Consider the following 25,212-nt stretch of genomic DNA (forward strand, 5'->3'; position numbering starts at 1 on the left):
CAGGGAGCAATAAGCAATATGTCATAAAAGAGCAATAATACAACAGGTGCTAATACACAGTTACTAGATTCAACAAAAGCCAGAACAACACTTGTTGAGAGAAGAGGGTTAGTGTACTTTAAAAAAAAATTCATTTGTCAAGTATTCACAGAAGAGATGAGTTTTAAGTCGTTTTTTTGAAGGATGTGAGAGATGTGGTTGACCGGAAGGCATTGGGAAGAATGTTCCACCAGGAATGAGTTGTGAAGGAGAATGAGCAGGAAAGAGATTTAATGTCCTTTATGAGAAGACAACACAAGACGCTGCTGGTTTGCTGAACACAGGGTTACTAGCACCATGCTTTAACCACTGAGCCAGTTTATTTGATTATTTAACTTGATTATCAGTATTATTAGTATTATTTAACAGTGCTGTCCAGTGCACACCAGTGTCCTACACAACATGACGACTCCACGTCTGATCTGTGCTCAAAAGAGACATTGACCCTTTAAATGAAATCGACATGAATATGGTTTTTATGTTATATACATACGATCTATGCCTTAATATTGTTATAGTTGGAATGGACTAAATAACAAATGATGTTTACAAGCAAATAGGTAGGAAATATACAAAAGTGATTCATTCACACAAACGGATCACCTGTCCCACTTTTGGTTTGTGAAAGTCCTTCATTTTTTGTTGTTTTGTAATGAAAGAAAATGATTTCTTCAAAAGATTTTCATATCATGAACAGAATTCAACAGACTTGGCTAATCTTTCTTCTCGCCTGAGCCGTGTACCTCTTGACCTGTGTGTAGTTTATTTCAAGGTTTTGTTTTTCTTTGCAGAGGCTGTTGAAGACTCCAAACCAGCACAAGAGGTTTCAGACGTCGGCGAGGAGAATCAACTAAACGACCAGTAAAATGTCAAAGTCATGAAGTAATTCACAGGCTGCTCTCGGCTCTGTTTTTATGTTTGTCCTCTAGTTTTGGTGTGGCAATGATTTTCTGACATTTGGAGGGAGTTTTAAAATGCAGCTTCAGCGGGACGTCAGCAGACTTCACCACAACGGACTCAAACCTCCATCTTCACGAACGTCCGTGAGATTTCCTAGCGTCGCTCTTTTACTCCTTTTCAGAGGGTCGGCTTCATCATTGCATGAGAATTCTTCCTTCAGCGACGAGAACCGTCACAAACCCTCGCCAAACTCATTCATGTGGCTTCTTTTCATGTCCTCGCTGTTCATCTATAACTGGAGAAATTGCTGCACTGATGTTAATCTTTCTGTTTAAGTGCGTGCAGTGTGAGGTCGGAATCCAAGGAGTAAATTGGTGAAATATGGTTTCATGTCTGTTTTGGAAATAAAGAAATATGTGCCAATTATCTTCACAACATGCCTTCATTATGAAGAAACGTTCAGATTTATGTGTTGATTTCTGCATATTAAAGCTGTTCTTAAAGGACATAAACAGGGCGGTGTGATCTTCTTTCTCACTATTGCCTTTGTTTTTGTGTCATTTGCATCGTATGAATTCACCAAAAAACTACCCACCGTATAAAACTGTAACTGTTACATTATAAACGTCACAAAAACCACACAAACCAAACGGGCTGCTGATTTTACCACACAAAAGAAAAAGCAGCGAACAGCACTTCAGTTCCATTCTTTACATTTACATTTATGCATTTAGCAGATGCTTTTATCCAAAGTGACTTAAATCACATTATCCTATACATTTATACACAGGTATCTGTAATCCCCTGAGATCCAACACACAACCTTGTGCTGTTAACACAATGCTCTTACCACTGAGATACAGGAAAGTTGTTGAATGAAAACTAAACCGATGCAAGTCAATGGGGTCCAGTTAACAACATCCTCTAACATATCTTCATCTTTTGTGTTCCGAGGAAGAAAGAAACTTGACATGACATGAAGGTGAATGAATGATTGTCCCTTTAAAGTCTCAGTGATCTCCGTCACAATGTTAGAATGTCTTTGGTGATAATAAAGACAAGCAGCATGAACAAAACAACACACTTTAAAGGAGCTCTAACAATCGTTATATTTCTTTATTTGCATGTTACATGATTAACAGAATTCATAACTATCATTTTCTCACCAAAAAACGCTTTGAAGCCATTTTTGAAACTACCAAATTCAAATGACTTCATTTCCATTTGAAACATTTCACGAGTACCTGACAGGGCTTAAAAATCCGCTGTGGCAACTTCAGAGTAAATAAACGCGGTTAGAAAATCTTCATTGCTTTTAATGAGGATGAAGTCACCGGAAACTCCGATCCACAAAAACACATTTTCATCTTTTCATGATACAGGAGTAAAACACACACACGCGCTCTGATCCTCACACATTCACTTCATGAGGACCGTGGATCATTCAGGGCTCATCTCATCTCTGTAGAACAGAAGACACGCGACTAGCCCTTTAAATCCAAACACACACGGATTGTGACGTGGTGAATCAAGGCAACGTGAGACGCTGACAATCAAATCTGTCTCACTGCTTTAAACGGACAGACGGGTGCTCACCTGGTCAGTGCTAGTTAACACATACACACAAATAACAAACAATACTAGATTAGCGTGTGGTGTGTATGTCATTCATCTGTATCACATGATGGCTTTTTAATCGAATGGGATTCTTTTGTTTTGGCAGTAAGTGTCTTCAGTTCTTTTCTGTACAATTATTATTCTCTGTCTTCATAAGAATAGTGCAGAAGTTTCAAATATGAATCCGAGGATTTAAATCTCTCTGTTAAAAAGCTTTAGGATCTAATTATCATCATTTCGTACAAGAAGCAGATGATTCACTAAGCGTTCACTATCGAGAAACCTGAATTTACCGTTTGATTTCATTTCCACGCGAGAACGACTGATTCCAAAAACTATTTACACACAACAGAAGTGTCGGTGATCAGAAGATCTGATGATGATGTCATCGGAGGATTAAGACGTTCATATGACACGGCGAGTTCGTTACATAAGAGCATATATGAAGTTTTGTGAAATAAATGTATAAAATGCAATAAATATACCATCTTTTGTTTAATCAGTTATTCAATATTAAGGTTCGTTTTGATATCATTTCACACATTTATCTCCCTTCCACTAAATTTCACAAGTAGCCTCCGAAATCATCATGCGACGGGAATGACTTATAATGTCCATATGGGAGGGGTTAAGAATGTGGGAGGAGCCGTGATCATCTTTAACCACAGCGACTTACATGAGAACAAGACGAGCGTTTGGCGAGATATAAACACACATTCCTGTTCTTGTCATGAGGTATCAGCAGCGTGAAGCTAATACTGTTATCAACATTCAGAACTACAGATTTAACATTTGGTAATTTGGCTAACAAAACTTATCAATAATAATCATTAGAATAAAACAGACATTTGTTTACGTGTTTTTGGCAACTGCATTTAAATGACGTGAAATGATTCTTGTTCTCGGCTTGTTGAACACGTTTTGGAGCAGACTCAAGTTTTATGGGACAACGCAATGACATCAAGAGCTATTTTCAGCATTTCTGCTCGATTGACGGTTGTGTTTGACATGTTTATTACACACACAAGCGCTCAAACTGTCAGGTGTGAAACAGACAGACAGACAGACAGACAGGAGTCACTGCAGTCAGTCCGTGTGTGTTACAGGAACAATATTCAGTTCATAAAAACAGCACCTTCAGCCCCGTGTCACATGTTGTCCTGATAATACATCAGTCGTCCTGCTGGGTAACGGTGAGCGAGGATGGACGGAGGGATGGAAACAGTCTGAGACGATCGACAGTGTCACGCTGAACATTAACACTTCAAAAGGGCGAAGAGCACAGACAGGAGGAGGAGCCACAATGATTGACACATGCAGTCGGATCCGTTGATGTCTCGCCCGGTGCCAGGTTCTGTGATGGAGAGAGACAGACACGTTAGATCTCACTGTGGGTCAGTGGCGAAATCTGGAGACTGAACTGTGAACTGCAGTTGTGCTTTGTGTAATTGTGTCTTCCTCTGACAAAAAACAACAACCACAGCATGACTATAAATTGGCATGCAAAAGTTTGGGAACCCCTTGCAGAATCTGTGAAAATGTGAATAATTGTAACAAAATAACCAAGTAAGTTTTTATCACACACACACAGGCACGCACACACACACACACAGGCATGCACACACACACACACAGGCACGCACACACACACACACAGTCGCGCACACAGGCACACACACACAGTCGCGCACACAGGCACACACACACACACACACACACACAAGACGGTTGTGAGTTGTGTTTCTCACTGTAGAGGAACAGGCTGGCGTTGTGGATGCCCAGTCTGTTTGTAGCGACACACGTGTAATTCCCGTAATCGTCTTCAGTGACGTTTGCGACGACCAGCAGAGTTCGAGATCCGGTGATCTGAATGTTAACACTCTGAGAACTCGACAATCTGATGAATGAACAGAAGAAAACACAACAATGGCAAAGAATTCACAATGTTTTTATTTCATTTAAATATAATTCACTCTTAAAGGGATAGTTCACCCTAAGCTTTTACTCTTTACCCTCATGTCATTTCATACCTGTATACATTTATTTGTTTTCAGACGAACACAGAGAAAGATATTTGGAAGAATGTTGGAAATGTTCTCCCCACTACCACAGTAGTAAATAAATATTGTGTTTTTTTGTTCTGTTGGACACAAAATTAGATTTTGAAGAATTTAGGAACACAAAGCGTTCTGGGGCACCTCAGACTACCGTTTCACTTTTCCTCCTATAGCAGTCAATGATGTCTGTACGGAATGACACAAGAGTGACTAAATGATCAAATCATTTTCATATTTTGGGTGAACTATCCCTTTAAGTGTAACATCGAGTATTTTTTCTCTTCAACAAAACCGTCATAAGAAAGAATGAATTGTGAACCTGCGATCATCTCTGTACCACTCAAACTCCGGCTGCGGGACGGCCGACGCCTCACAGTGCAGAATCCCAGCGTGTCCCACAGGAGTCTCTGAACTCCGCACGGCTTTTATATACGGCGGATCTGCCAAATACACCAGATGACACACTCACACCACACTTTTGTTATTCCGAACAAGCATCGGACGATACTACAGACTCTTCACACCGTCTTTATTCAACTCAACACTGAGTTCAACAAAACCCTTCACACATGTCTGAAAATAAACTTCCAACCTAACCTCAAACGCTGACACACACTACAAACACTTATCATCAATATTGAACTTCTGCCCTTGACATGTTTCACATACATCTGTATCTGTTATAGAATAAAGGGAATTCACAATGATCCGTTATTTTCAAAAACCACTGCAGAAATGCATCAAAGGCATTATTATTTTGTTCTGAATGGGTTCGTGTCATCCATTAGATAAATCTGCTGAGAGCCTAAAACTGTATAAATGACAAAAGTCTTCCTGGATTTTGAAAGATTTTGGTCCACAAAGACTTGTGTTGTGCAGAAAATGTGACTTCAGAATCTTGTACTCACAGTTGACAATCACGTTGACGTATTTGACATCGGGTGTGGAGACATCATTACTGGCTTTACACTCATAACGTCCAGCTTGAGACCTCACGATGCCAGAAATCTCCAGATATTCCCCGACGTCCAGAGCCTCGGCTGACACACACACACACCACGTAAGGAACATTTATCATACACAAACAACAACACTCACAGTGCTGTAGAAAACATCATCACACTATTATTGTGAAATACAGAGTGTAATGTGATTATTGTCCAGCAGAGGTCGCACACAAGCTTATGATCTCACAGAGACACACACACAACACTAGGCATACAACAATATCAAAACTCACTGTATGTCTGTAAAATGACAAATGATGACCTGGACTTCCTCTTTTCTTGATCCTCTCATCAGAGGTGTGAGTAACAGTATGAGATGAGGAAAATGACTGAAAACCCCTTTTATAAACTAAAATCATTGCACCAGATGGACAAAGGTAACATGTATTGTGTGTGTCTGAATCTGTGTGTGTGTGTCTTCTGTGTTTTGACTTGTATAATCTTATATGTTGAGTTTATAGTCAATATGTTTTCTTGTACAGCTGCTTAGTAACAATGAAAATTGTAAGAAGCGCTATATAAATAAAGTTGACTTGACTCTGTCAGGCACGGAACACCTCTTGTTTCATACAGTCATGTGACCACCGTAATATTGAGACGATTATGCTTTTGATAACACGATATTGATCATATTGATACATCCCTATCAGTTCATTCACAGAGTTGCTGCAAGCTTACAGCGAGTCTGATCTGGTCATCTCTTTCTTCAGAAGGTTGAAGACGTTTCAAACACACAGGGCTCATTTTACTGCTCATGTTTTATTCATGAGCATCATTTACAGCACAATGTGTTTACTCAGTGAATATTAATTTATGTAAAACAGTGAAATTGGCAGAGTTCAGCAAAACTGAGAGATAAAACACATCAAATGAATACGTCACACGCACGCACGCACGCGAGGTCAGCGATTATTCATGTGAGATAATCTCTATCAATGTTTCTCGTCTTAAATAAGCGTCTAATGAGCTGTTAATGAAATATCTGATGGTTTCATTAGCAGAAGAATGAACATTAACATCAGATGATGAATGTCTGACACGCCACTGATTCCCACAGCCAATCAAACGGCTGCTTTCTGATGACCGTCAAAGTTGTGTCGTCTAAGGTTTGTGGTGACTGCTTACACGTGATTGAAGTTTTCAAGGAACGCTATGTTGTCCCAAGGGACATCTGAATAGATGAGATCATGTAATAATGTTGTGTTTTACAGTGTACTGTGAATGGATAGTGAGGATTTCATCTTCAGAACAACACAACGATGTGAAGATCCAGCTCCTTCATGAGAACATAAAACACTTTTTATGTTTCTTAGCGTCTTTTGTATGCTGGCTCAATATCATCTTAATGTTGTATTTAAAACGTTGTATTTCGGGCACTTTGTTTTCATCCACAAAATAAACAGATATCTATCAACAATATGAATTATCAATAAGCCAGCTACACAGAAAACAACGTTTAAATGGAAGTTTGACTAAGAAGTGACGTCACCAGTGATAGTCCGTACATCTAGTAATTAAAAAAGAAGGGGTATTGTTATATCTCTTCTTGTGTCCGCAGTTCCTGCACATGCAACAAAAGTGTTTTATTTGACTTTTATGCGTTATTTACTGTTTCTTCTGTTGACCTTACTTGTTATCAGCTCTTTCACATTCACATCTGACGGAAAGAGAACATACAGCAGCGGAATGTACGCTCACACCTACAGTCACAAGTTTAACACTCTACTTTAACTCTAACCCTAACTCTGCGTTATTTAAATAGCAAATGCATTTGTGCGCTCATGGGCGTGTTGGTCTAAAAAAGAAGTGTGCTCAGGTGCATTGTTGGCGCGTTGCTATTTTGAGGAACTGAAAACAGACCCAACTTAAACTTGCTCTAAGGTCTAAAGTCAACGACGCAATATTTGTTGAGTTATTTAAAGAGCGCGTTAGGAATATGCGCCTATAGACGGGTGCACAGCGCTCATACATTCTGCTTATTACACACAGAGGGACGCGCAGAAGCACACAATAATGACACATATTTATACAAATGAATTACAATGTAAATGATTATTATTGTGGACATAAAGATAAAACTCCGGCTTGTCCTGTAGATGGTCTGCTTGTGCGCTTTAACCTCTCGCACGAGCAGACGCGTTTCCTCTCTGGAGAAGTGTTTGCTCTTAACAATTCCGCCGTGTAAATAGCGAATCTGCCAACTGGCTCTTAAAGGGAATGGAAGAGGATACTCTGATTGGTTTATTGCACGTTACGGCCAAAAAACACCCGTTACTCATTAAGAGAATCGAGATAACCCGTTTAGACCATGTGCCCGACTGTGTTCACACCATTAAACTAGCAGAAGTGGATTCGGACACGTCCTGTGGGCACCTGCGCCGTGCGCTTTAAACCACGGGCTTTGATTCTGAAATTAGGGCCCATAGACTGCCTCTCTATTTAAGTTGCCTTTCTTGCGCCTTATCATATCTGTTTGATCATTCCGGACTCAAACCCACCTCCATCCCCATCTCCACTATATCTGCCTGTATCTGTCGTATCGTTTAAATTTAATCCTGTAACGTATCATGAAGTGTTCTGATTCTCCAGGTGTTCTAGGGTGGTCTTCATATAGCATGTAAACAAACAGCATCTATAGGAAATGTCTCTCTCACCTGATGGGTTGAGAAGTCTCCAGGTGATGGCTGGATCCGGCCTCCCATTGGCTAAACACGTCAGCGTCACATTACTGCCCTCATTCACAGTGATGTCCTCCGAAACTTTATAAATGTTTGCAGGGACTGAGAGACAGAAATAAAGATCATTCAAAACACGTCTGAAGATCTGTCACATGTGATACATACAGTCATGAAGGCCTATTAAACACACACACGCACACACACGCGCGCACGCACGCACACACGCACACACACACAGGGGTGAAAGGTGTTTCATCACAAACGGTGTGAAGTTTAATCTACCCATAATTGTAATAATAATGGATTTTATTTCATGGCGCCTTTCAAAACACCCAAGGTTGCCTCACAAGCAATATACAAGTCACATAAAACAGAACAAACAACAAGCAAACAGCATATACATGTACAGTGCAGTTAAGTCTTAGTAAAACATGTTATAAAAAGCCTTTATAAAGGATATGTCTTAAGACGCGTTTTAAAAGTAAGCAAGCACTCACTATTCCGAACATCAAGAGGAAGTTAGTTCCATAGGCGGGGGGCAGCATAACTAAATGATCTAGCACCCATGCTGGTAAGTCGAATCCGAGGTACCACAAGAGAAATTGAAGAAGAAGATCTGAGTGCACGTGAAGGAGTGTAAACATGAAGAAGGTGAGTAAAGTATTTTGGTGCAAGATTTTTAAGTGCCTTATAAGTGAGTAGCAAGATTTGAAATTCAAATCTATACTTTACTGGAAGCCAGTGCAACTGCTGGAGAACTGGAGAAATGTGGTCAGTATAGGGTGTCCTTAATACCATATGGAAAATTAATACCATATTTCCTTAGAATATTACCAAGAGGGAGCATGTAGATATTGAAAAGAAGCGGACCCAAAACAGAACCCTGGGGAACACCAGTGGTGACTGTCGATATTCTTGAACTAAAACCTTTTAATTGAATGCGCTGACTGCGTCCAGATAGATATGACCTAAACCAAGACAGAGCAGTGCCAGTAATACCAATGGAAATTAACCTGTCAAGGAGTATCTGATGCGAGACAGTATCAAAGGCAGCCCTCAAGTCAAAGAAGGACAAGTATGGTTAAAAGCCCAGAGTCAACTGCCAGCAGTAGATCATTAGTTATTCTGACAAGAGCAGAGAAATTATTTATGGGTAATCTACCCATAAACTCAGTAATAAACCTTCTTCGACACACACATTTATAAGAAGCTACTATGAATGAATAAATACTGTCATCATTTAAAAAACACACACACGCCATCTATCATGCAAACAAACTTATCTTTTTTACAGACACACACATGATGAACGGGAACATCGTTACACAGATTCATCAAACGAATGTGTGATTTAATAAAGCTCTTTGTCATTCTTGAGATTTACTCTGAACTCACCAACACACACACACCTGCGATATATAACAGAACACACACTCACATCCCGCCACACACACAAGCACACATACACACACACACACACTTTTATTTAAAGTGACGGACAGGAAAGAAACAATAGAGTGATCCTCAAGAAGAAAATAATAACAACATGCAAATTGTGAAAAGCGCTATATAAATAAAATTGAATTGAATTCAAACTTAAAACATTTCAAGAGTTTTTACAAACAAAATGAAAGTGTCTGTGTGTCTGAGAGTCTTGGGTTAGTATTGTGTATTTGTATTCTTTTCGAATGTGAATCTATGTGTGTGTGTGTGTCTATGCTGGAGTCTCTTCCCTCTTCCCTCTGTCTCTCTGTCTCTCTGTCTCTCTGTCTCTCTCTCTCTCTCTCTGTCTCTCTCTCTCTGTCTCTCTCTCTCTCTCTCTCTCTCTCTCTCTCTCTCTCTCTCTCTCTCTCTCTGTCTCTCTCTCTCTGTCTCTCTCTCTCTGTCTCTCTGTCACTCTCTCTCTGTCACTCTCTCTCTGTCTCTCTCTCTCTGTCTCTCTCTCTCTCTCTGTCTCTCTGTCTCTCTCTGTCTCTCTCTGTCTCTCTGTCTCTCTGTCTCTCTGTCTCTCTGTCTCTCTGTCTCTGTCTCTGTCTCTGTCTCTGTCTCTCTCTCTGTCTCTCTCTCTCTCTCTCTCTCTCTCTCTCTGTCTCTCTGTCTCTCTGTCTCTCTGTCTCTCTGTCTCTCTGTCTCTGTCTCTGTCTCTCTCTCTCTCTCTCTCTCTCTCTCTCTCTCTCTCTGTCTCTCTCTCTCAGTTCTTCCCACACTATATTCCTCAAAGCCTCTCTGTGTGTGAAATTGGAATTCTAGTTGCAGAAGAAATGCTTTCTCTCGATGACCACACATGCACACGCATACATGTGTACACATACACGCACGCACGCACACACACACACACACACACACACACACACACACACACACACACACACACACACACACACACACACACACACACACACACACACACACACACACACACACACACACACACACACATCAAATCATAGGAGCCGAGTTGAATTGATATGAGTGAATGAACAGAGAAGAATAAGCTCAATTCTGAAGATGAACGACATTCGCTTGTAATTTACTTTCTCTTTTATTTTCTGCCGTGTGGCAGTGCTGTTAGTATTAATCTTAAAGGAAACTTGCACAGCCAAGTGGATCTTCTCTAATTGTATAAAGATTTATGATTTTGCAAAGACAAAACTGCACAATACAATACACAAGACTAATGAACATGTTTCTGCTTACAAAACAAGAACGGGCATTTTTCTCCTCCCATGAGACGCAGGCATAAATCTCATCTCTGCTCTGCCCAAAAAAAACTTTCGACCACACAGACACCAACCACAACCACACAACTACACACAATACACACTGTTATATACATGCTGTAGTGAACACGTCTGAACGCCAGCCAATAAAGACACACACGCACACACAACGCTGTTAATCTGATCTCTGAAAGGAGTTCCAGATGATTGACAGCTGTCAATCACGCTCAGTTTACCTTGGACGATGAGATAGACCTGTGATGTTTTGGGTTGTTGTTTGGTTTGGATGGAGCAGGTGTACGGTCCCTCGTCGAACACGTCCACCTTCTGTATCCTCAGACTGTACTCCAGCTGACCCTGAGTGACCAGCTCCACCCGAGGGTCCAAAGACCACTTATCCTCTCCAGCGAAGATGATGTTTGAACGGTTTAACCACGCCACCTTAGACACCTTATCATCCACATAACACCTGGCAGAGAACACAGAGAACATCAGACGTTATTCTGAGGTTTATACCCCAACACCAGTAATGTCAGAAAGTTTATTGCGATGATTATTTATTCATCTCTCACAGACCTCCTGATGAACTTTTAGTAATTTCAACAAACAGAGAAAGAGAGACATGATGAACTCACTTTGCTGATGACGACCACTCACAAAATGCGACAATATTTCTTTTTCTAAAATATTTTTTAAATGCATTAAAGAAATGACATAACCAACATATATTTCACATTATTTTAGGAAAAACAACGCATCGCTACAACTTCTGAGAGTGAACAGCCGTGTTTTACTGTTGCATTAAACAAATCTGACATTTTGTACACAAACTAGATACTATACTAACAGCATCCAACTAAAACTTTGACCGTACATCACGTTTCCAAGAATGAAATAGCTCATTTATCGGAAAACCTTAGAGATATGCAGATGTGCGATGAGATGTTTCTTGCCACAATAGTTACAAAACAACCTGCAAAAGCGCTGACACGTCATCAATCAAAATGGCTTCAACATCAAGACACAACACACATACACACCAGCGCGTGCACACACACAACTTATTCTTTAAAAAAACATAGCGAGTATCAAGTCACAGGGAAAGTGTTTTCATCTGACGTGAGGAGAGAGATGAGCTGAGCTGGACACTTTCCTTCAATTAAACCAAAGAGAGAGCGACAGATCCCAGCGCTGTCAGACATGTGTGTGTGTGTGCGTGTGTGTGCTGGACACTAATGAGATCTGCTGAGGCGCGGAGACACAGACAGACAGACGGACGGACAGACAGGAGCAATGTTCAGTATGTGTGCATCACTGTTGTGTCACACAGATCTCATGTACCAGCGGTCACAGTCTTACACATGAAGCCCTTTCTCTTTTAAAATGGACTCCAGTGAGATTGAAACCCATTGAGACTCCACACATGAGAACCACCACCGCATCTCATCTCGTCTGTTACCCAGCGTGTGTGTATGAATGAAATCTATATGAGTGTGTGTAAATGTGAGATGAGATGCCAGTGTGAATGTAGTGCATCAGACTCGTAGTGAGAGAGAGAGGAGGTGGAACTATTGATTACCCATCAGGCATTTCTGCAGTTTCTCCAGCGGCCTTGCGGCTTCTCACTATGATGCAACATGTCTTCAGTGTTTGTGTCACTCTGCTCTCGAGGACAAGCTTTCATCTCTTTTGTTCTGGGGTTTAACTGCTGGAGGAGCGTCTGAGCGTTAAATCCAGTTTGTATTTGCTATAGTGAGAGAAAGAGAAGCGACGCTGTGTGTCCTGTATGTTCCAATGCATTTCAATGTGGCTGTCAGGTGCAGCGTGAGAAATGCCTTTCATTTCGTCCAGGGTCTCAGCGCATCACTTTTCGCCGCGATCATGAAATGCGACGCCGCAGGTAAAATGACTTAATGTGCAGTGCCGGGATGACGGTTGTGCAGGGGCGGGCGGGCGTTGTTATAGTGAAGGTGATATCGCTCTGAATGAATGACAGACGCCCTGCAGACCTGACGCAGAATCAGCGCTAGAATTAACATTACAGCACGGCTGTAGAAAATCATTTCTGCTGAATGACAGAATAACAACGAAGAGCGCCCGATGTGAAATTTTACAAATCATTTCCTCATTTCTCCAGAGACAGACACACACAGAGAGAGAGAGAGTCTGTGACATGAGCTGACTTTAAGAGTTTGTGTGTTTCATTGTGTCTGTCTACATCTCTCTCTTGAATACAGATGATTAAACAAGATTCACAGGCGCATGCTCTACTCATTTAAACAACTACAATATGCCAATACTGACAATAAACGTGAGATTAATAACGCATTGTTGATTATTGTGATATCGTCAATAACTGTTTAACATTTAGCTTTCAGAGCCACAGGGCCCTGTTTTAACAATGTAAGCGCATGACGCGGAACGATCACTTCCGAATCACTTTGCTGGTTTAAGGACGGGAAAACTGTCAGCGTGTCATGCGCATGGTCTTAAAGGGTTTTCCCTATTTCTAACATTTGTCAAGGGTATGTTTTAGGCAGAACGTGCAGTAAGCCAATCAGAGTCTAAGAACCCTAACTAACCCTCCCTTTAAGAGCCAGGATTGGCGGATTCACTATTTACACGACCGGATTTGCAAGAGCAACCTACAGGACAAGCCAGATTTTGTATCTCAGCTGAGTCAGCTGTGGCCTAGTGGTTAGAGCGTTGGGTTTGTGATCAGAAGGTTCTAATCTCCGTGCCAGCAGGTCATGACTGAAGGGCCCTTGAGCAAGACACCTTACCCCTGATTGCTCTGCAGTAATGTGCCACTGTAAAAAACTACTAGCATCTGGCAAATGAATAAATGTATCTTTATTTACACAATTATAATGTTTTCAGTCGGTCAGTGGCGCAGTCTACTTCAGTTCCTCAAAATAGCAACATACAGACAATGCGCCTGAACACACCTCGTTTTCAGACTGGCACAAACATGGGCACATGGCAGGACGTGAAATAAAAAAAATCTGAGACTAGAAAGAAACACTTGCGTTGCGGGGCTTGCGGCGAGTGCATGATAGAGCCTGCAATGTCTACAAACTCTCTCTAAACCTCAATGGACTTGCAAAATAAAGTAAATTAAGGATGATCATATTTCATCAACAAAAAATATATATTTTGTGCAAGATAATCATGTATAGAGTATAAAACATTGACGTAGTGTCCATGATGTGTGAAGAGCCGTCTTGGCAGCGCGTTACCCAAGGATACTCAGAAATTGGCAAAGAGGCGGGACGTGGGTGTAGCTGAGGCTAGTAGTGACCAGGCATAGACTGTAGACACTGCTACATCAATCCACCTGTCACTCAAGTGACCACGCCCTTACTTATGCAGAATTTAAGAAGGCTTAATATAATTTATAAAAACATTAACCCCCTCATAGTTCACATGAAGGAAAAAATTATAAAGTATATAGACCAAAATAATTTTTGTACCAGGCTGTAAACATGTTTTTGTTTGCTGTAAAGTTGGACATTTTAAAAAGGGGCTCAATGAGATTATGTGCTCTTTCGTTGCCAGTCAATGAATTGCAGTTTAAGTCACTTCCGTGTTGGGATCACAAGAGAAATCGAAAGGTTACCGCTTGAGTGAAACTCTGAAATTGTAAAACACAAACATAAGCAAAGCACACACACACACACACACACACACACGTACACGAACACGCACACACAGGTTGTTGTTGTGTTGAATCTCACTCACATCTGACTGTGATCTCCGGCACGAGTGTTTCATTATTCGCCGCTCAACACTCCAATCATTCTGTTGCTATGGAAACACGGCGTTCTATACCGACTAGCAACAATACGTCGTTTTCTGGGAAGAGCGTGTGTAAATGTGCAGAGAGCCGCAGGACTGCCGGCGGAGCAGAACTCTATGAAATGAGCGTCAGTCGAGCAGATGTGCTGCGGAGGAAATCTGTGCAGAAATGTGCTGAAGTGAAGCTGATTTCACAGGCCACAGCTTCACTCCTCTCAATGATGAACTTCACAAAACACTTCAGTCTGACTGCACAACACACACACACAATCATCTGAGGAGTCTGTGCATGACGTCCACATACATCAGAAGATAAACATCTGAAGACACATCACTGACTGATATGATATATGACTTCAGTTCAATGACAACTGAACCCAGATCTGTGAGGACAACTCTTCTCTATCGCTAGGCAACAGCACAGGATGTATTGTGACATCCCACTATCTCATATGCTTCATAAGAACTCATAAGAGTGAAGAGATGAGCTGTAGCTGCACAAGGTTTATTTCTCTCTCTAAATAGCACTTTTGTTGTGTGACACCTCAGCGGTACACAACCATCCTCCTCTGCATGTGTGTGTGCGCGCGCATGGCTCCTCAGGGCAGCGTGACAGAATAAAGTCTCTGAGTGGAAATAATTGGCACAACTTGAATGCAGCTTCATTTGCAGATTGTGAATTAATGAATTCCATCTGTCCTCCATCTTCTGCAGTTTACACAACACACTTCACACGCATGTTAAAGCGCCAGCACTCCTCCAGATGCCTCTGCAGTCCATGTTAATGTGCTGTCACTCACTTACTCACACACACACACACACACACACACACACACACACACACACACACACACACACACACACACACACACACACACACACACACACACACACACACATACAGACACACGTTCTCACGCACACACCTACGCATGCGCTCGCACACACACACTTGCTGTGAGGCACTAGGGTTCTTGCCAGGTGGCAGCTCACTTTGTACCTGTGATCTTGACAAATAGGATTACTTCAGGTTTCCTTTACACTACAGCACACACACACACACACACACACACACACACAGAGTGCTGCTGGGCTGAACAAAACCTTTCTCTGTTCTGTTTAAGCAGTGTCCATTCTCGATATGTGTATTACTAGAGCACACAGGCAGGTGTGTGTGATATTATTCTGAAGGATTTATTAATAGTTTCAATCTCTAGACAGACGTCTCTCGTTCTGCATAAACAGTTTCACACCGCAACCAAACAAGATGCAAAATCTGCTGTCTGTCAAACCACAGATCACGTTAATCAAATTCAGCAGAACACCAGACCAGACCAGAGCCACAGTCCCACACATCACATCACTCCTGATGATCTGACACACTAACTATAGTCCTCACAACCCTTCACCACCACATCAGAGCTGACAGCATTCAGTAGGTGATTGACACATGTCCGTCAGAGCAGACTGAACAACATCGATTGTTCAGTCCTTTAGCAAGGTCAACACACACACGCCACTCATCTATGCCATTCTGTGTGATATAAAGCTGCACAAATCCTCGTCCAGACACACTTCACACAGATGTGATGAGAAACATCGCGGCATCTGTTCTTGACAGGTTAAAGCAGCTTCACACTGGGGTCACTGTGGGTAACCGTGGTTACATATGGACCGGATGAGGTTCATGAGTGTTTCTGAACACACCCGTGACGTGATGCTGCATGCACACATCGATCGCCGCCCGCCAATTACAGTAGATTCATGGACTTGTGCTTCTTGTTTTCTGTGACTTTACTTCCTGAAGAACAGCTACCAACTCTCACAGCTGCACTTCTGCTGAGGTTAATAAAAGTCCAGCGGGGCTTGTGAAAGATATTTAACACACCTGTAAAGACACACACATCCACACTACACACGGCGTGTGCTGTATTAACGGTCCGGCCGCTGTAAATTGGTTCCAGTGGGAAAACTCTCCATTACACACATGACAAAGATGTCTCTACTCACAGCTTTATGAACTCAAGAGACTTCTCTCTCTCTCTCTCTCTCTCTCTATTCAACATGAAAACACACTGACAACACACTACACAATTTCATGCACAATTTAAAAAAAGTATAACGATTAATAAAACTGAACACATTTTATTTAGATACTGTCAGACACATAAATAACCAAAGACTTCATGAATAAACGATGAATAAGATAAATAAACATCAAAAGCTTATTTAAACACAACAAATTGATCGAAAATCACTAAAATATTAGTTTACTCCCACATCTGTAAGGTATAAGGTACAGAAAGAATATCAACAAACCGCTAAAGTAAAACATCATGCATGTAAGAAATAACATTAAAACTGAAATCACCACATTCCTTATTCAAATGACCAGTGTTGTCTGAAGACTAACAGTAAACCATGTCACTACAACGTTCTCCACGGGACTAATTCACACAGTTATTTGAGTTATTCTTGTCAAGCTAATATTGTAATCTTGTTATTTAAGAGTAAAACGTGAATTCAGAGAATCAGAATCTGGTGTGACATCAAATGGCGGACATGGATTTTGTTGAGCAGGTAGCTGCGCATTATGTGCTATGGAAGGCTGAAGATAGACGTAGACTCGTTCGGCTCCGTGTCTGGGTCCATCAGATCCTTCAGAGGCTTCAAAGAGTCCTTCATTGTTGTTTCAGATTTCTGAGCAGTCTCCTGATTGGTTAACGTGGCGAAAATTTTCGCCAAAGTTTTTCAACTCGCATGAATAACGCGAACGCTCAATTCGTGCCGCCTCATTCGCGTGAATCGCACCGCAAGTAGGTCTATCGCATCTTTGCATTGACTTAACATGTAAATCACTCTTAATGCTTCATTCGCGCTTAGCAGTGTGGAAACATTTCAAAATCAATGAAAACCCACGTATGGCAATCTGCATGCTTATGTCCTTGGTTTTGGACACTGTGAATTTTGGACTTTGACAAATTTTGATAAGCACATAAAATGAGTTGAAGTTGTTGAAAATAAAGATGCTGATATGTTCATTAGTCTCATTGTGTTGTTCTTAGAAAATTGCCACAAACAAAAAAAAACTGTACAACAGGCGTCGGTGTCGGCGAGTACCAGGGAAAACGATCGGTAATCGTACTCGATCCTTAAAAAGTGGTATCGGTGCATCCCTAATTTATCGCAAACCAGTTTGCTTTGTTATGTTTGTCTTCTTACATCTCACTACACGGTCATCAATTCAACTGAATCCAAGCATTGGAATTTGCGCATATTAAGCGCCCGCCTACCGACAGTAAGTTCTGCCACCTTTAATTTGATTGGCTGAAAGTTCGATCTTTAGATTGATTGGCTGTATTCTACGGGGTCTCTGTAATTTGATTGGCTGGAGTTCTTTGAACTTTATTTAAATGACACAGAAATAAAATATGCCAGGAAGGGGGAGGGCAGTCCATTCAATAGCACAAACACACGCTCTTTTGTCAGCGGCACCCGCACGATCAACGCTCTTATCCATCTGCATAGAAAAGAGATGGACTATAATGGCTACTGACTTTTCGTACTGAGTGGGCCGGCCCACATTTGCCCACAAAACTCCCTGTGCTCCAGATGGCCAGTCCTGACTGTCTGAATTAACCAATGTATGACGTCAGATGATGTGTGAAAGAGGATAAGAGCAACCCTGTGACAGACAGAGAGATTAGAAGAGATGAATGAAAAGGATTCAAGCTGAATACTTCACAATGTACTGATAATAACAGGGAAGATGGCGACTTGAGAAGAAACAACCGCAGGAACAGTGAGTTCACATAGAGCGCACACACACGCACGCACGCACGGACACACACACACACACACACTTCAATAAAACATAAGCCTCAGACAATCAATAGAGCCGCGGGCCGCATCAGACGCTACTGCTGCATAAAAGAGAACAGAGAACACGACCTTCTCCAGCTCAGCATCACTCGCTTCCTAGTGTCTCACTGCACACTGAAACCTCTGTCTGTCTGTCTCACTGCACACTGAAACCTCGGTCTGTCTGTCTCACTGCACACTGAAACCTCGGTCTGTCTGTCTCACTGCACACTGAATCCTCGGTCTGTCTGTCTCACTGCACACTGAAACCTCTGTCTGTCTGTCTCACTGCACACTGAAACCTCTGTCTGTCTGTCTCACTGCACACTGAAACCTCTGTCTGTCTGTCTCACTGCACACTGAAACCTCTGTCTGTCTGTCTCACTGCACACTGAAACCTCTGTCTGTCTGTCTCACTGCACACTGAAACCTCTGTCTGTCTGTCTCACTGCACACTGAAACCTCGGTCTGTCTGTCTCACTGCACACTGAAACCTCTGTCTGTCTGTCTCACTGCACACTGAAACCTCTGTCTGTCTGTCTCACTGCACACTGAAACCTCTGTCTGTCTGTCTCACTGCACACTGAAACCTCGGTCTGTCTGTCTCACTGCACACTGAAACCTCGGTCTGTCTGTCTCACTGCACACTGAAACCTCGGTCTGTCTGTCTCACTGCACACTGAAACCTCTGTCTGTCTGTCTCACTGCACACTGAAACCTCTGTCTGTCTGTCTCACTGCACACTGAAACCTCTGTCTGTCTGTCTCACTGCACACTGAAACCTCTGTCTGTCTGTCTCACTGCACACTGAAACCTCGGTCTGTCTGTCTCACTGCACACTGAAACCTCTGTCTGTCTGTCTCACTGCACACTGAAACCTCTGTCTGTCTGTCTCACTGCACACTGAAACCTCTGTCTGTCTGTCTCACTGCACACTGAAACCTCGGTCTGTCTGTCTCACTGCACACTGAAACCTCTGTCTGTCTGTCTCACTGCACACTGAAACCTCGGTCTGTCTGTCTCACTGCACACTGAAACCTCTGTCTGTCTGTCTCACTGCACACTGAAACCTCTGTCTGTCTGTCTCACTGCACACTGAAACCCTGTCTGTCTGTCTCACTGCACACTGAAACCTCTGTCTGTCTGTCTGTCTCACTGCACACTGAAACCTCGGTCTGTCTGTCTCACTGCACACTGAAACCCTGTCTGTCTGTCTCACTGCACACTGAAATCTCTGTCTGTCTGTCTCACTGCACACTGAAACCTCGGTCTGTCTGTCTCACTGCACACTGAAACCCTGTCTGTCTGTCTCACTGCACACTGAAATCTCTGTCTGTCTGTCTCACTGCACACTGAAACCCTGTCTGTCTGTCTCACTGCACACTGAAATCTCTGTCTGTCTGTCTCACTGCACACTGAAACCCTGTCTGTCTGTCTCACTGCACACTGAAATCTCTGTCTGTCTGTCTCACTGCACACTGTAACCTCTGTCTGTCTGTCTCACTATTCATTTATTACGTTTGTATTACTATTTTATGCCCTGTATATTAGTAAATGTTAGTTCTACCAGAACGACTCGGGAGGCAAAATGTAGAGTATCGAACATTTATTAAACAGCTGGTAAACAGAATATATGGTTATGTTAAATATGGTTATTGAGTTTCTTTGGAGTAGGCCCTGTCCGTGTCTCACATCCAGAGGGACAAGAAGTCCTCCACTTCCCGTCTTAAGATGAAGGCGGGGTCGTCAAACTTTAAATATAATAAATAATTTAAATACATATTTGAGTTAAAATAAATGCAGTCAGTTAGGTGAGCCTTAATCTGTAGCTCCATAATAATCAGAAGTTCAGAACATAAATCATTTTCTAACTCTTGTTGATGGTTTCAAATGTTAATTTAAAAGGCGATTTCTGACTTGACTTCTTTTTTTGAAGCTGCTAGCGTCTGTTTTACATTATAACCCTTTGGAGTAAACACTGTGTTTTCAAAAAACGTCCTGAGTGCAGCGCCGTCGTCTTTTTCTCCAGCTCAGAGCCTCTGTTGAGGTTAAAATACATTTTTTGAAAAAAACTCCCTCCGTCAAGCTCCTTTTTAATAGCTAACCAATGACAGAGACCTTTCCGTTCCATAACCACATGTGAGGAACGGCACAGCTGTCTGTCTGTCTCTCCCACTCCACACTGCACACACACACAATTTTCTGTCAATGAGATGATCAATAATGCTCTAATTTGGTTCTGTTCAAGGCCAAACCATAAACACATAGGGCCCTAATTTCAGAATCAAAGCTCGTGGTTTAAAGCGCACGGCGCAGGTGCCCACAGGACGTGTCCGAATCCACTTCTGCTAGTTTAATGGTGTGAACACAGTCGGGCACATGGTCTAAACGGGTTATCCCGATTCTCTTAATGAGTAACGGGTGTTTTTTGGCCGTAACGTGCAATAAACCAATCAGAGTATCCTCTTCCATTCCCTTTAAGAGCCAGTTGGCAGATTCGCTATTTACACGGCGGAATTGTTAAGAGCAAACACTTCTCCAGAGAGGAAACGCGTCTGCTCGTGCGAGAGGTTAAAGCGCACAAGCAGACCATCTACAGGACAAGCCGGAGTTTTATCTTTATGTCCACAATAATAATCATTTACATTGTAATTCATTTGTATAAATATGTGTCATTATTGTGTGCTTCTGCGCGTCCCTCTGTGTGTAATAAGCAGAATGTATGAGCGCTGTGCACCCGTCTATAGGCGCATATTCCTAACGCGCTCTTTAAATAACTCAACAAATATTGCGTCGTTGACTTTAGACCTTAGAGCAAGTTTGAGTTGGGTCTGTTTTCAGTTCCTCAAAATAGCAACGCGCCAACAATGCACCTGAGCACACTTCTTTTTTAGACCAACACGCCCATGAGCGCACAAATGCATTTGCTATTTAAACAACGCGGCGCAGGACGGGGAAATGAAGTCTACGTTGGGCTGAACTAGCAAAAACCCTTGTGCCCCATTGTGCCGTGTGTACGATTGGCCCCATAAAGAAAAAAAGGTTTATTACTCTGACACACACGTGTGAGGTTTGCACTTATAAATGCACATGAATGTGTCTGAGAGAGGGCTGGGGATGTTTCCTGTGAAAAATCGTATTGTGATGAATAACACTTCCTGAACACTTCATTTAAAGCAAGACATTCAAACTCTGACATAAATAAACACTGACCGAAGAGAAATGAAAACACTTACTGACCCACACTGCCAAAAGCAAACCTGTGTGTGTGTTTTATGGGGTTGTGTGTGTTGGCAGTAGTTTGACAGACAGAGCCGCTGCTGATATTGATGTGAGGGATCAGATCTCCAGGGAGCAATAAGCAATGAAGTTATTTCTAATTGAAATTTCACAGAGGAACTGGAGTCTCCCGCGGGGCCACACACACACACGCGTGCGCGCGCAGGAGAAGATCCTTCAGTTAATCAATATGAGCTAATATCATATCACATCACATGGAGAGGCCACATGAGAACACACAAAGCTCTCTCTCTCTCTCTGTGGTGTGCTGCTGTGCATACTGAGAGTGCAGACGCTTGTTTGGCAGCATTGACCGGACTAAACACTCTTTAATCCTGCAGCGATCGGCCCCTCTGCGGCCATTAGTGAGAAAGAGAGAGAGTACAGATCAAACCAAACACATCTCATCACAACATCTGATGGTTCTGTTCCTCACGTTTAACGGAAAGATGAATAAGGGTCGGGTCAGCAGGTCATCTTTGTGTTCGTGAGTGAACACACGCGTCTCATCAGGTCATGAGGTGGTATACTGTACATGTGTGTGTGTGATCTGATCTCATGCATTAACCAGAGTCACCCTAAACATCTGTTCAGATGAGGAAACATCCCAGAGCTGTAGCCACCAATCACAGACAGTCCTGTTATGACAACATCACATTTCATTTGACCTCCACGCATGCCCTCATTAGAACAATCTATAAAGAAGGCAGATGACGTCACAGTGTCTCACTCTTCACAGCAGCAGTGAATGACTGACAGATGATGATGATGATGTCACCGCAGACGTGTGATGTTTCTGACATCTTCATCTCTTCACGCTGAGGAGGACGTACGGCTGCTAACTCAATTGTTTCTCTGCAGGTATGTGATGGCCTGTCCTGACGTGAAGGGGATGATGGGAAAACCGACCTCATGCCTTAACATCCTCAGAACTGAGAGAGATGTGATGACAAATACAACACTGAATGAGAAATGAATGATGAAAGTACAGTGAATAAACTCACGAGCGCTGGGAATCTAACTCAAGACCTCCATATCACAAACGTAACAAAACACACAAATATACATCAATATCACAGGTCACTCTTGCTGTTTAAAGAGAGCTGAAATGAGATGAGATGTCCACGCTCGCAGATCAAAACACATTCATTCATCACACCTGACACACATTTCCCTACTGTTCTTCACATTCACTATTGAATTTACAATAGAACTTTCACAGGACCGCTGTGGTGTTATTATTATAATATATATATTTAAAGTGTCTTCTTACTCAATTAAATTCTTATGGTAATGTCATCTTAACATTATAATTATAATAAAGATGCTGTTTAATTTCAAACAGGGTTTATGCAGTGTGGCCAAACGTCAATATTAATTTATTACAACACCGGATCCACACACACGTGCGCACATGCACGCACGCCCGCGCACACACACACACCTGCGCACACACACACACGTGTCCAGCTAAGACTGAAGGATCCCCAAGGGCTTTTCTTTGACTCAGATTCTTCTGCTGATGTCGCTCATTTTCTCCTCTGGTTTTCTAATGAGATTCAGGCTGCAGGGAGCAGGTGACTGTGAAATCACAGCAGAACAATGAAGTGTGAGAATCAAAGCACATCTACAGTAGATGAAGAACTGAACCCCTGAAACACATCACGTGGGTTTGTGTTGGGCCCCATCATGTGAAGCATCGCTGCTTTCTGTTCTCCGCTTCAGTCATTTCATTTATTGATTTCGTCGGGCTCTCTGAATTCTTGCTTTTCTGAGCTCCTGACAAACCGGCCACTTTAAAGGCGTGTGACAAAAGAACACGTCCAATGTTTGAGACACAGACAGATAGCTGAAGAACTAGTGTTTCGTCTTTGATTGGAGACATTCTGATGGACACACGGCTCACAAGAAATGGAAGTAGATTTCAGACAGACCTCTAACCCGTCCATCACTGTGTTTGCTCTGCTGCTGAATGAATGAAAGTTGGATCTCCATAGATTGATCTGAACATCAGAACATGTTCCCTCTCATCTCTATGATCAAACGCTGTGTTTCTGTGCATCCTGTGATGAAGGGTTAATGAGACAGACGTCATCAGAGATCTGATCCATCATTTCTGTGTGTGTGTGTGTGTGTAAACGTGCAGGTTTGAGAAGTGATGTCGTCATTGACAGATTGTTAAAATAACGTGTTGATGTAAATGTGTGGAGTAAAGCTCATGTGGATCTCTGACGGGTTTTGTCCTTGTGAAGTCTTTGAGAAGGGACGGCTGATTTGCTAAAAGCTTTCGTAATAGACTCTCTTTTATGAGAGATGTTAATGCAGTCAAAGACTGATGCTCATTTTCCATTTCAGAAAGAAAAGGTGAAGCACACATTCACCTGCTCTCATAATGCTACGTTTAATATCACACACACACACACACACTTCATTGAAGCAGCACAGCACAAATGTAAAAGACGTGATGGTTTGTAATTAATTCATTAATTCATGACGGAAGAAAGTTCAAACCGGAGGGTGGTGAAAAGAAGGCTGAAACATCATCCTCATCATCAGGAGATTGATCAATGAATCAGCTTTATTATTTAAATATACAATATAATGTAAAGACTAACACAGTAAATAATCTCCAGCAGTCTTTAGACAACACCTCATAAAAACAATGCTTAGTACTGTGGATGAACCACAGATGCTTCAGTAAAAATCACCTGAGTGATAAATCACATGACATCCACCGACATGAAACTTCTTCAAATGTAAATCAGATGATCAAACACACACACACACACGCGAGCACACATGTTTTTGTACAGCAAGCCTTCATTAAGTGTGCCTCGGGTTCAGAGTTTCAGCCAATCAGAGAGTGTTAATGGTATAATAATGGACCAGAGCTCAGCGTGTGATTGGCTGGTGTGCAGTGAAGCAGGACGGCTCACTGACCGTGTTTAATGAAACAGGAAGGATTGAATTGATTAGCACTGAACCCTCCGCACACACGTGTCTATGTGTGTATGTGTAATGTTGTCATGATGTCGTCGTGTATGTTAAAGACTCACTGGGGGTGTGTTATGACAGGTCTGCTCTTATTGGTCAAATTAAACTTCAACAGCTGCTTTTGTTCACCGTGACTTGTGTTTCTGCCGTCTGACTGAAGTTCAGGTCAATCAAAAACACAACACCTTCATTCCCTCGACCTCGTGTCATTTCATACCTGTAGAAAGTACCTTGGTCTGGTGGTCAAGCGTGCCACAGAACT

General features: G+C 42.1%; 1 protein-coding gene across 2 annotated transcripts in view; it reads right to left on the minus strand.

Moving 5' to 3' along the window:
- Nucleotides 1–1,587: 1,587 nt before the first annotated feature.
- lsamp (limbic system associated membrane protein) overlaps nt 1,588–25,212 on the minus strand; it is a 78,946-nt gene continuing 55,321 nt past the window's right edge. Inside the window, exons 2-7 of one of the 2 annotated variants that reach the window (XM_079481194.1) lie at nt 11,255–11,487; nt 8,275–8,400; nt 5,522–5,653; nt 4,933–5,053; nt 4,305–4,453; nt 1,588–3,910 (exon numbers count right to left, since the gene is read on the minus strand). In XM_079481194.1, coding sequence (XP_079337320.1) covers nt 3,813–3,910; nt 4,305–4,453; nt 4,933–5,053; nt 5,522–5,653; nt 8,275–8,400; nt 11,255–11,487 — 859 coding nt within the window. In that variant the 3' untranslated portion in view covers nt 1,588–3,812. The remainder of the gene's footprint in view (nt 3,911–4,304; nt 4,454–4,932; nt 5,054–5,521; nt 5,654–8,274; nt 8,401–11,254; nt 11,488–25,212) is intronic. The other variant, XM_079481195.1, reaches the window with a different exon arrangement.

This window comes from Barbatula barbatula (genome assembly GCF_947034865.1).
Source record: "Barbatula barbatula genome assembly, chromosome: 19".
Classification (NCBI taxonomy): Eukaryota; Metazoa; Chordata; class Actinopteri; order Cypriniformes; family Nemacheilidae; genus Barbatula; species Barbatula barbatula.